This window comes from Chiloscyllium punctatum, chromosome 27 (genome assembly GCF_047496795.1).
Source record: "Chiloscyllium punctatum isolate Juve2018m chromosome 27, sChiPun1.3, whole genome shotgun sequence".
Lineage (NCBI taxonomy): Eukaryota > Metazoa > Chordata > Chondrichthyes > Orectolobiformes > Hemiscylliidae > Chiloscyllium > Chiloscyllium punctatum.
In genome coordinates, this window is record NC_092765.1 from 937619 (window position 1) to 951170 (window position 13552).

Here is a 13552-nt window from a genome sequence, read left to right on the forward strand (position 1 = left end):
AGTACGCAGCAGGATGCAAATCAGTTGAAAAGTTGGATGAAGAAATGGCAGATAGAGTTTTATCTGGCCAATTGTGAGGTGGTGCATTTTGTGAGGTCAAATGCGAGAGGGAAGCATATAGTTAATAGCAGGACCCCGAGGAGCATGGGTGTACAGAGGGATCTTGGGGTGCAAGTCCATATCTCCTGAAAGTGTCAACACAAGTGGAGAAGGTGGTAAAGAAGGTGCATGGTATGTTTGCCTTTATTGGTTTGGGCTTTAAGTATAAGAACTGGCAAGTCATGCTGCAGCTATATAAACCTTTAGTTAGGCCACATTTGGAATATTGTGTGTATTTCTGGTCGCCACAATACCAGAAGGACATGAATGCTTTGGAGAGGGTACAAGGGAGGTTTACCAAGACGTTGCTTGGATTGGAGTGTAGTAGCGATAAGAAGAGGTTGAACAAACTTAGATTGTTTTCACTAGAGTCTCTGAGGTGAGGGGCAGTGAAGTGAAGAGAAGTGTATAAAATTATGAGAGGCATGGGATAGGGCAGGTAGTCAGAAAACCTTTCGCATGGTGGAAAAGTCTAATACTGGGGGGCACTGGTTAAGGAGAGAGAGGTAAAGTTTAAAGGAGGGTGGTAGGTGCCTGGAATACATTGCCATTAGCCAGATGCATGAACAAATGGAGAATAAAGGTACAGGCAGATGGGATTAGGTTAGAAGGGCATCATGATGTCCAGACATGATGGGCCAAAGGGCCTGTTCCTGTTTGCACTATTCTATGTTCTAAGAGAGAGCCTAGAACCAGTAGACACAGTTTAAAAATAACTGGTCATCTATTTAACACAGAGATGAGGAGAATCTTTTTTTCTGGGAGGTTGTGAGAACTTGAAACTCCTTTCCCAAAGGAGGCAAGGTCACTGAATACTTTTAAGGCAGAAGCAGATCGATTGACAAAGGATTCACTGGTTGGTGGGAGGAGGTGGAAATGTAGTGGTGAGTCCAGAATCAGATCAGCAATGACCTGATTGAGTGGCTGAGTAGGCTTGGGGGACTGAATGGTCAACTGCTGCTGGTAGTTTGTCTGGTTGTACTGGAGCCATGTTGTTTCTGACCAGAAACATCACTTATGGTAAGGCAGCCAGTGTGGAAACAGAAATAGTGTTGATGCAGCATCTGTTACTAGCCTGAACCATTAACTCTGTTTCTTTTCCTTTACAGATGCTACTGAGTATTTTCTGATTTTATTGTAAGTTGCCAGAAACCTGTATCAAAATAGAGTCATAGAGATGTACAGCATGGAAACAGACCCTTTGGTCCAACTTGTCCTAGTGGCTAATATGCCCACTTTGATTTATGTCGATATTATTTATTTTAAGGCAATGAAGGGAATACATCAGAAAAAGTAAAATACAAAATTAGAAACCAAATGAAATTTAGAAATAACTGAAGTAACACATGAACACAAGAAATACTAATTATTCCTGGTCAGATAGAAGATTCACTGGGAAAACTGCAACACTTCTAATTCAATAGAGACTATATGATATATTCTATAAATTATACTATTTTAAATTAGAAATATTTTTTAAAATTATGCAACACGGACCTTCCCTTGGTATTAAAGAAAGAATTAACTCACCCAAATGTGCTGATCTGCAGGAATATCCCTGCCAGCCTTGATTCTTTGTGCATGTTTACTCTGAGCATAAACATAGCATTTTTCACAATATCCACTATACACTGGATTGGCAAGCATGCTACAATCAGCTTTCGAACAAACTGACATGTTTTTAAGGTGGGATGAAATCTGAGCAAGGTTCCCATTAGGAGCAGTTGGAGAATGATTAACGTGCTGGTTTGGATCCTGCTGAGCAGATGCTCCTAGGAAGAAAAACGTTATTGTAAGTCTGATTGTTAATTCTACTGCCCCACAAAATATGTCAGTAAAGGCACTGGATATATGCCTTTTATGAAATCCATATTTCTGTGCAAAACAGAATTGAGTTTGGACACTGGCAGAACTTATCCGGATACACAATAGGATTTTTAAAACGGTGTGGTCTCCAGTGCTGGTGAATTCTGGGATATCATGGCATTGGTGAGTTGTTCTGGGAACAGCAGCTTGTAACATGGAGCTAGAATCAGATGATGGGGACACTGTAGGGGCAGGGTTGGATAGTTAATGAGGTGGGTTTGATGAGATGCAGTGACAGATGTCACTTGACCTCACAGAAAAAGACCCTCCATAAAACTTGACCCAACTGGCACTCTGCCAAAAAGATGAGATTTAGTTGTGTTGAGCACAGCAACACACAAACACACACATAGATTTCAGTCAAATTCTCACTCAATAAAAGCTCTCTTCCCACCTCTAATCCATCAACAATACTGCACAGCAACTGGAAATCATGAATCAGAAACATTGGCTTTGTTCAAACTGTATTTCATAACACAATGTTTCTATTTTTAAGGGAAGGGTTATGTTCTGTTTTCTGTGTCCTTTGTACATTTCAATATCTCTATGCCCCAAGTCAGTACAATTTACACACTGGTATTGCTACCAGTAAGCTAACTTGCATTCTTGTATTTTTATCATAGTTACAGACTTGTTTTTTTCTCAGTTTATTTTTTATTGGTCAGTGCATAGAGTATAGGAGCTGGGAGGTCATGTTGTAGCTGTACAGGACATTGGTGAGGCCACTTTTGGAATATTTTATGCAATTCTGATCTTCCTATTGGAAGGATTTTGTGAAACTTGAAAGGGTTCAGAAAATATTTACAAGGATGTTGCTAGGGTTGGAGGGTTTGGGCTATAGGGAGAGGCTAAGTAGGCTGGCACTGTCTTCCCTAGAGCATTGGAGGCTGAGGGGTGACCTCATAGATGTTTATAAAATCACGAGGGACATGAATAGGATGAATCGACAAGGTCTTTTCCCTGGGGTGGGGGACTCCAGAATTGGAGGACATAGGTTTAGAGTGAGAGGGAAAGATTTAAAAGGGACCTAAGGGGCAACTTTTCACATAGACAGTGGTGAGTGTATTGAATGAGCTGCCAGAGGAGTGGTGGAGGCTGGTATAATTACAACATTTAAAAGGCATCTGGATGGGTATATGAGTAGAAAGGGTTTAGACGGATATGGGCCAAGTGCTGGCAAATGGGACTAGATTAATTTAGGATATCTGGTTGGCATGGACGAGTTGGGCTGAAGGGTCTGTTTCCATGTTATACATCTCTATGATTCTAAGAATCTGCCTGAATATTGTTTCACATTCTACCAAAATGGAAAAATCTGAATCTCCTGTTGTCCTATCCTGTGAAAGGAATAAAACATCCCAAGATAATGTATTCCACAAGGGAACTTCTGTAACCAAGAAGAGCCTGTAATTATAATTTATTATTTTGACTTAACTGTTTTGTGCTCGTATATGTATTTTTCTCTTTACATATATCATTTCTATCTCACTTATACCTGAGGTCAGTTTCTGCTTTAAAAGATCTTCTGTCGGCATAATTAATTTATATTTTGTAAGTTGTGAATTTCCCTTTAGAATCTTCTACTTTTTCATCCTTGGACTGTTTTCTTTCTACGTCAGTTGCAATAATTTTGAAAAAGCTGGGCAGGCCTTCACTGCAGAGGCCTGGAGTTCAGTTGGTTGTGTCTCCTCCTGATGACGGTAAGCTAACAGGCCAAGATATAGACACAGTGGGTGAGCTAAACTGGTGTGGGGAGAGGGGAACCCTGTGCCCCTCAGTGATGAGAATCCTACCCTCTGGAACTGCTGTGGACCTCAAGGGTCTTGACGTTGGGGGCTGTGGGTAAGGTGGCTCTGCCTACCTTCGGAAGGGGTGGTGTTGGTGAGCGATGACTTTTATATTCAGGTAAAAAAGAAGTCAGTGCATCATTGTCTCAAAGGGTGTCCCAAGGGGCAAAGATTTATGCTTCCTGCATTACTAAAATCTTTGTTAAAAAGAAGGGAGGCAATGGCCTAGTGGTATTATCATTGGACTGTTAATCTAGAGACCCAGGAATGTTTAGGGGACCCAGGTTCAAATCCTGCTATGGCAGATGATTGAAAAATGAATACAATAAAAATCTGGAATTAAGAGTCTGATGATGACCATTATTGTCAAAAAATTTCATCTGGTTCATGAATGTCTGTTATGGAAGGAAACAGGCAACCTGGTGACTCCAGACCCACAGCAATGGGATAGATTCTTAACTGTCCTCTAAGTAGTTAGGGATGGCCTAGGCAGTGACACCCTCATTCTGTGAATAAATAAAAAGACTGAGCTGCCATTCCCCCATCACCAACTGCTTTATGGCAATGGGCATGTGATACTGGGGTGTTTTAGCTCAGCCTAACCCTGACACAGCTTCTAACAAGATCAGTTGGCTATGCATTATTTTTCTACATGTAATGGTAGAGCTGCTTGGTGTGGTACTCTCTCACGCTCTACCAGATGAACTCGATGCAGGGTGCCGGGGCACTCACTTACCTAATGTCCCCCTCCCTGCTACAACTTGTACTCAAGTGGAAGGGCCATGTCATATCAGGTCCACATGACTACATTCTCTCTTTGTAATGACTGAAGTTTCTTTCCACAACTGAATATTAGTTTTACTGAAATCCCTAAACATGAGTATTGATCTCTTGCTCCCCATATTCCCAATGGATTGGAATAGTGTTCCAGTATGCATTTGCTGAGGATTAAACCATCAAACATCCCAATGTAGGACATGTCATGAATGTTAAATAAATAGGGTAGCTGGGAGGTGCAGCATGTTCCCCAATATTTCCTTGGGAATTTGTCTATGTTATAGAAACAACCAACTCGGAATCAGAGACTTCCTGCTGTGACCAAAGGGATGTTTGAGGGGAAATATTTGTAAAGGAAACTCCTGACCATCAGAACTCTTTCCAGGTAAGTTAGTCTTGATTATTATTTGCATTAATAAAAAAGATTGCACTGCGTGAGGAAGATATTCCTGGAAGGCTATATCCAGTGAAATATTGCCAGTTACATGTTCAGCTGGTGGATGAAGCTGGTCCTGTGTAAGAGTGTGTGGGTAAGTCAAACTGGAGGAACCAGGCAGCATCTCACACAATAATGAAACATTCAAAAAGGGCAGCAACAATTTTGAGTTCATTTTAAATGGTCTCAGAAGAAAATGTTAATAATACTAAAAGGAGACAAGATGCTGAAGGTTTTCATTTTGCACTCATCAGAACCAGGAGCAAGAAACAAACTTGAAAAAAAAATGACACAAATTTATACAAAATGAAAAGAGAGTATGAATTGGTTGGAGATTTAGTAAATGCAGTTAACCCTCTTCATTTTAACCTGATTACTCAGGGTGTTGCCATGGGGATGGAACAGCGTTTGACTTTCTCTACGATCCCATTTTTTGAGAAAGATTCAATGTGGATATCTGTGCAAATTCCTCTTGTCTATATAGTTCAGGGTCTGGTGGGTTTTTTAAGTAGCTTCTAGCATGCACAAGTACACTTAAGGCCTGGCTACTGATCTTCAGTTAATATTTGGTGGAACTTGGCACTGTCTGGATTATTTAATAAGTGGTTTCCAATTGCAGATAAACACAAACTGGTGAATATACTTTCCTGGGGTTTGCAAGCACAGACTGGATTGGCACAAATGGCTTGCTGCCCACTGTGAATGGTCAATTGTACGTGTTATTTGAAATGATCTGCCAGTCAATATGATGTACAACCTTCAGACCTCGCATCACTGGCACTGAAATTCACATCATGTTACTAATTTATGTAGTAGGCAATATGTCTGTTTGATTTGATGGCAACATCATATTAGAGCAGACAACCACTCATGGGTTTACTATATAGTAACAGCACAGAACCTCTAACTTCATCTGTTTTCTTTCGTTTTCTTTAGTTTTATTGAGTCATGAGATATGGGCTTCACTGGCTTGGCAGATTATATTGCCCATCCCTAGTTGTCCTTGAGAAGGTGGTGGTGAGCTGCCTTCTTAAATTGCTGCAGTCCATGTACTATAAGTAGACCTACAATTTTGTTAGGGAGAGAATTCCAAAATTTTGACCCAGTAACACTCAAGAAATGTCGATACGTTTCCAAGTCAGGATGGAGAGTGGCTTGGAGGGCAATGGTGTTCCCATATATCTGCTGCCTTTGTCCTTCTAGATGGAAGTGATCATGGGTTTGGAAGGTACTGCCCGGGGAAATAGTTCAAGTTTTTGAGAGGCCTTCCCATTTCAGGGTAATCTATAGTTGACCGGACATTGCTCAGGGCCAAAGTGATGGATGGAACTCTTTCATGAGTTTTCACAATATATAGTGAGGGATGATTCAATCAGGCTATCCATTATTATACAGGACAGTTTCTATATGTCCTATTGCATGTCAAGCTTACACTGTAATCAGATGGCTAGCGCTCTACACAAAAGGCTGACCTTGTAGTGCATGTGACTTTAGGAATCTCAATGTGCATATTGACCAGTAAATATAGATAATAGTTAAGAATATATTTTCTGACTTCTGACGTTTTGATGTCTAGAGATGTACAGGCTAGATGGATTGCCCATGATAAATGGGGGTTACAGGTATTGGGTGGGGGAGCTGCATCTGGGTGGGCTGCACTTCGGAGGGTCAGTGCAGACTGGATGGGCTGAAAGGCCGCTTCCCACTCTGTTGGACTTCTATGATTCTCAATTAATACATCGAATAAGGAAGCTCATTTGATTGCTTTGTTTCAATAGTAAATTCAAGCACAAGCTAGAGTTTATTAAGTTGCACAAAGAAAGGGTTAGGATTAAGCTCCAACTTTAAGTTCCTTTTAGTAATCTTTATGTTCTTTTTCATCTAGAGTTTACTTCTAAGGAGAAAACTGGCCTTTGCTGTCTTTAAGGCAAGTGTAACAGAATTGTATAGTGGATCTCCCCATGTTAATGGAGACTGGGTTTCCTGATGGAGATTAACTCCTTGTTCAGTGGAGAAGAGGTGGTTCAAGATAAGGCATCAGTCAGGGCAGAGATGGAGGGCTGAAGTCTGAAGACTAACAAAGATATGGGTGGGGGTTTCAGCAACTGTTGAGCTGAGAGGGGCTCAGATGCAGGTGAAGAGTGGAATTAGGCAATTTAAGAAGGTTACAAGGAAATGTCTTCTCAAATGTTAATGTTTATCTGTCTACCTGCACCTTCTCTGTGGCTGCAACACTATATTCTGCACTCTCTCATGCTACCCTGGTTCGATTTGCCTGTATAGTATGAAAAACAACACTTTTCATTGTCTCTGGGTACATGTGACAACACTAAATCAAACTCAAATTCAAATGATTATATAAAAAACTGTAGACAGGTTTCTGCTCAGAGCCTCAGCTACTGGGTGTATCACAGTTAAAATTGAACTGTTGATCTCCAGTACCAAACAGCCTGGTTTCCTTGTATTGGCAGATAATTGGAAAAAATCAGGTCATTATGTTTATGATTTCTGGAAGCGTGCTTTACAAAAAGCAAATTACTTACCAATTTCTTCCACGTATCTAAAGAAACACATGGTACAGAATCCATTCTGTTCTTCAGTCCCAAAGTACTGGCAGTTTTGATTTTTGCACTTTGCTGATTCACCCAGCTGACTAAACGTCTGTCTCTGCCCCTGGGGAACAAGTGGTCCATAGTTACCAATCTTGGCCATGGCAGCTTGCTGTGACCCTGAAGGTGTTTGCTTGGTTCTGCTCCGTGACTTTGAGAGTGAATCCCTGATCTCTGAGCAAGAGAAACACAAACCATTGAATGTTCTTATCACTTGCTTGCAACTGTTGCATCTTTCTCCCCACAAATCCATCTCCTCTTCCACAAATTCACCTTCAGCTTTTGGATAAGAATTACTGCCATCCTCTGGAATGTGGCCACTTCTTTCTTGGAAGCAACTTGGACAAAGTCCATTCATCGTCACATTCCCAGTGAATGGACAATGAGATGTTTTGCACTTGAGGGCATTATTCTCACTGCAGAAAGGACTGTGCGCTGACAATGGTGGTGCTGGTTGGAGGGGAGTTGATGGGGTTTTCCTGATGTCTTTCAATCCATGGAGTGTTGTACCTTTGGTCTCTAACTCCTTCACATTGTCTCCTTGGCCATCACTTTGTTGACAATTGTTGGCCCCTGAAGACACATCTGTTTTTCGGAAGGCATCACAACATGTGTGACAGAACGGCTTTGTGAATTTTGAGCAAAAGTACGTGCATCCAGGAGTCAAACATTTGTCTCCCACAATAGACAGATTAGAGAGGAAAGCAAGCCCATCTTCATTTCTCCCACTCCTTTCTTTGTCTGTGTTTTGCTGCCAGAATTTGTATTGGTGATTAACCAGCTGGAAATAATCTTGAACCAAGTTAAGATCGTCAGGCAAAGGATTTATATACAACCTGCAAACAAAACAAAGCTGCATTTATTTAAAAGCCAATTTTACTGCTTTGAATGATTTAATTTTTATGAACTGTTTATCAATAGAAGACAAGACAATTTAATTTAGCTTACTTTATAGAGCAAGGAACCTGAACTGAAAAGTCCAGGGTGTGCTAGATCATTGACACAACAATATCCCAATTAATCTCTCAGGAATTTCAAAACATATTGTGTTAGTTGCAGCATGAGCTTTGAGAGAAATTTATTGGTATTTCTTGGTGCAGAGATGTAAAGTTAAAAAAAGTTTGCAAATTGGTACTTAAATTGCATCTGATGTGCAGGAAAATCTCTGTTGGATGTGGAAGTATCCTTTGGGGCTTTGGATGGAAGTGGGGGGGGGGGGGGGGAGAGGTGTGGGCAAAGATCTTACATCTCTTGTGGCGGCAAGAGAAGGTGCCAGGGGGTGAAGGGTGGATTGGTGGGGGGCGTGGACATAACGAAGGAGTCACAGAGGGAATGGTCCCTGGAGAATGCAGAGAGGGGTGGGGAGGGAAATATATCCCTGCTGGTGGGGTCTGTTTGTAGGTGGCAGAAATGGTGGAGGATAATGCATTGCATCTGGAGATCGGTGGGATGGAAGGTGAGGACCAGCGGAGTTCTATCTGTGTTGCAGTTGGAGGAATGGAGTTCAAGGGCAGAGGTGTGGGAAGTGGAGGAGATGCGCTGGACGATATTGTTGAACATGTGGGAGGGGAAATTGCGGTCCTGTAAATAGGAGGCCTTCTGTGATGACCTGGAGTGGAATTGCTCCTCCTGGGAGCAGATGCAGTTGAGGCGGAGGAATTGGGAGTAAAGGATAATGTTTTTAATCAGGGGAGGAGCGGAGGGGAGAAGGGCTAGTGTAGACCAGGTAGCTGTGGGATTCGGTGGGTTTGAAGTCAATGTCCATGTTGAGTTGATGGCTGCAGATGGAGACAGAGAGGTCCAGGAAGGGGAGGAACATGTCCAAAATGGTCTCGGTGAACTTGAGGTCAGGGTGGAAGGTGTTCATGAAGTTGAAGAAGTGTTCAACCTTTTCGTGGGAGCACAAGGTGGCGCCAATACGGTCATCGATGTAGCGGAGGAAAAGGTGGGGAATGGTGTCAGTGTAACTGCAGAAGATGGACCGCTCCACATACCCGATGAAGAGGCAGGCATAGCTGGGGCCCATGAAGGTGCCCATGGCTACCCCTTTGGTCTGAAGGAAGTAGAAGGATCCAAAGGAGAGGTTGTTGAGGGTGAGGACCAGTTCAGCCAATTGAATGAATGTGTCAGTGGAAGGGTAGTGTTTGGGTTGGTGGGACAGAAAGAGACGGAGGGCTTGGAAGCCTTTGTTATTGTGGATGGACGTGTACAGGGACCGGATGTCCATCGTGAAGATGAGGCACTGGGGGCGAGGGGACTGAAAGTCATGGAGGAGGTGGAGGGTATGGGTGGGCATGAGCATCCCTGTAAACAGCGTGCAGCAAACAGGACCAAGTGCTTCCTCAACCGGTGGATCAGATCAAAGCTCTGAGCATCAGGCCTGCCCCATCCCTTATTTATGGAAGGATATTGTTTTATTTGGAGTGTTCGCACCCTGAGGGATGGACTTAGTGGCTTTGTTTTTCTGGTAGCAAGGATTCATGGTGGAGGTGGGGGAGTGCTCTGGACATTTCCTTTTCTTTTGGCTGTTTCTTTTATTTCTGCTTCTATTTTTAATCCTGTTTCTTGTACACTAAGATGGTGCTGGAGAATGGTAGTACGGCACGGTGGCACAGTGGTTAGCACTGCTGCCTCACAGCGCCAGAGACCCGGGTTCAATTCCCGCCTCAGGCGACTGACTGTGTGGAGTTTACACGTTCTCCCCATGTCTGCGTGGGTTTCCTCCGGGTGCTCCGGCTTCCTCCCACAGTCCAAAAATGTGCAGGTTAGGTGAATTGGCCATGCTAAATTGTCCGTAGTGTTAGGTTAGGAGTATGGGTGGGTTGCGCTTCGGCGGGTCGGTGTGGACTTGTTGGGCCAAAGGTCCTGTTTCCACACTGTAATGTAATCTAATCTAACCTTTCACTGTACTCCTGTACTCAAATACACCTAAAATTTACACAATAAAATCTACAATCTAAACCAAAAAAAGATCATTGGAGGGTAGCTCAGAGAAGGTTCATTTGGATAATCCCCAGAATAGAGGGTTTGTCTTGTGAGCAAAGCTAAACAGGTTTGGACACTATTGTCTAGGGTTTAGAAGAATGAGAGGTGATCTCATTGAAACATATTGATTTGTTAAGGGGCTTGACAGGGTCAATGCTGAGAGGATGTTTTCCCTCATGGGAGCATCTATGAGCAGAAGGCATAATCTCAAAATAAAGGGACACCAATTTAAGACTGAGATTAGGAAGAATTTCTTGTCTCAGAAGATTGAGTGTCTTTGGAATTCCTTGCCACAGACAGCTGTGGGGCCAGAGTCCCTGTGTAGATTGAGGACTAAGATTGATTCTGGATCAGTGGGGAATCAAGGGTTGTGGGGAAAGAGCAGGAAAGTGGTTGCGAGGAGTCCCGGATCAGCCATGCTTCTATTGAATGGCGGAGCAGGGTCGAGGGGGCCGAATGGCCTACCTCTGTTCCTATTTCTTATGGAGAAGCTCCACAAACATTCCTATCCTGAATGATGGGTGAGCCCAGCACATTAGTACAAATATAAGGCTGAAATACTGGATTTGTCATCAGTTGGAATAATAGCAAATCAAAGCAATCCAACAAAGGTTATGTGTAAGAATCCCATTGATATTTTCTGCCTGTTCTTGTTTAAGGTTTGAAGAATGGTGGATTATAAAAAAAGGATCATAACATACAGACCTTACCCATCCTTCGGGAACGTTTATAAATATTTCGTCGGAATGTGAGGCCCCACTGCAGTGAAAAAGAGCCCAAGTGTCCCTCAAAGTGCGCTCAGCGTTGGTTGTGTGGAGTTTCTTCCTGTGATAAAACTCCAGCCTCGTTCGCCTGTTGGATCTAGGAGAGCTGGAGTAGCGCCTTCACATCCAGCTGTTGTTAGCTTTAAAAAAAACCCAGAGCTCTCTCTATGGAATGACTCAGTCAATGTCTCACCCACAGAGTTTGTTTGTATTTGATTCAATGAGAATATTTAAAATCTTTTGCTAACCCAAAGTTGCCAGCGAAACGAATCAAGCCACAAGCTTCACAATCACGAAATATAAAACCGAAAGAACTGCGGCTGCTGTAAATTAGAAACAAAAACAGAAGTTTCTGGGAAAGCTCAGCAGGTCTGGCAACATCTGCTCAGAACGGAAGGGTCACTCGACCCGAAACATTCACTCTGATTTCTCTCCACAGATGCCGCCAGACCTGCTGAGCTTTTCCAGCAACGTCTGGCTTGCTCTCGCAATCACAAACTGCCTTCCTTCACGAGAGCGTACAAAGAATTAATTGTGATTTGAAAAGGCTGTGGAATGTGTAGATGGCCTGTAATGAACCCCTTCCATCACACTAACTCCTATTCGCTCCTCACACCTTAGCCACCCACCTCAGCTCCAATGCTAAACAAACATTGCCTTCAGATGTGTTATCTCCCCATGTACATTCCTGAATCCAATTAATTTGGTCTTGGGAGAGTCAGGAATGTGGAGATCGACCTAATCATAAATTCCATATTTTTCAGGAAGTTACTGAGAGACTAGACTCACCGAACTGCATCTGCAAATGTCCCACCGTAACAATCTGGCAGAGTCACCACAATCAGATAATTGCTCAGTACTTGCTTCCTGTCACATTTTTCAGCATCAAGCAGAAAGCGAATCGGTAATTCCACAAGCCCCTGCTCACTCGGAACGGCCAGGGGAAAAGCATTGATTTCTGAAAGGGAAAGACATTTGGAACTTTTATTTCAAGTATCTGCAGTATTCCTGAGGCAGCAGAATAGATTATGTCAGCTTCCATCTTCCCTTTATTTTCCCACACTTGAGTTGAAACTTTCCGTGGAGCAATGGGTTAACCTGACAAACCGTAACAACAATGTTCCTAATAGTGATGTCAGAGCCTTATCAGAGAGATCGGGAAGGAGACACAAACTGTAATCTGTCTAAAGGTACAATGTGGTTAGGTCCTTGGCTCCAGATGTTTGTGAGGAGACTATGGAACCAGGTTCTATACTTTTGGGAGATTGGAGAATCCTGAATAATTCTCTAAACGCTGACCACATAAACAAAGCACTTCCATCTCCCCCGAACTGACTGAGTTAAGTCTCTACAAAGACACAGATACTGCTCGACCAAAATCAATGAAAACCGAAAAAACGTAAATCAGAAACAAAAACAGAAATTGCTGGAAAAGCTCAGCGGGTCTGGCAGCATTTGTGGAGAGAAATCCGAGTTCACATTTCGGCCCTGTTCTGAGAGAGGCTCACTGGACCCGAAACATTAACTCTGATTTCTCTGCACAGATGCTGCCAGACCTGCTGAGCTTTTCCAGCAATTTCTGTTAGTGTGTTTCTCTGTTAGCAATAGCTGTGAGGGGCTGAGTAGACCCATTCAGTTATAATTTCTCTGAAGTTTCTGAATTTGGAGGTCCGGTGTTGGACTGGGGTGGACCAAGTGAATTTGGAAGCACTAGCTTTTGAAGCGCTGCTCCTTGATGATGAGTGCCTCCGGAGTGTTTCCAGATAACGCCGCTGGACTATAAGCTGGTGTTGTGTGATTTTTAACCCCGAAATTTCTGGTTTCCTTATCAGCTGCAGGGTTCCTCCAGGCTGCACAGAGGAACCCTCAGACTCCCCCGTCATCTCCAACCAATTTGTCACGTTCCCAGTCGAGGGTTAACATTGAGTTGGGTCTCTTTGCCAAGACTCGGCTTTGGACAACAAACACACCAGGTCAATGTGATAATTGTCAATGTCCAACGGCAGAAGACAGGGTTAAATAGGCCATTGTGACCAACAGCTTTATGTGTTTCCTAGCTGCTTAATTCTGGTGAGGAGCTTCCACAAGGTGGAGTGAGCGATGACACTGAGTTCAAAACCCCAACTAAAGGATTATTTTTAAAAATTAGCCTCAAGACAGGACACTGTAGGGAGCAACCTGTACTGGATGGTGATGATGTGGATTTGGAGTTTCTGGCAAGGTTACGGT

General features: G+C 43.0%; 1 protein-coding gene across 2 annotated transcripts in view; it reads right to left on the reverse strand.

The window, feature by feature from the left end:
• LOC140453345 (tumor necrosis factor alpha-induced protein 3-like) overlaps positions 1 to 13552 on the reverse strand; it is a 40057-nt gene that overhangs the window by 11740 nt on the left and 14765 nt on the right. For both annotated transcript variants that reach the window (XM_072547902.1, XM_072547900.1), the window contains exons 5-7: positions 12113 to 12281; positions 7509 to 8410; positions 1630 to 1871 (exon numbers count right to left, since the gene is read on the reverse strand). In XM_072547902.1, the coding sequence (XP_072404003.1) occupies positions 1630 to 1871; positions 7509 to 8410; positions 12113 to 12281 (1313 nt within the window). The remainder of the gene's footprint in view (positions 1 to 1629; positions 1872 to 7508; positions 8411 to 12112; positions 12282 to 13552) is intronic.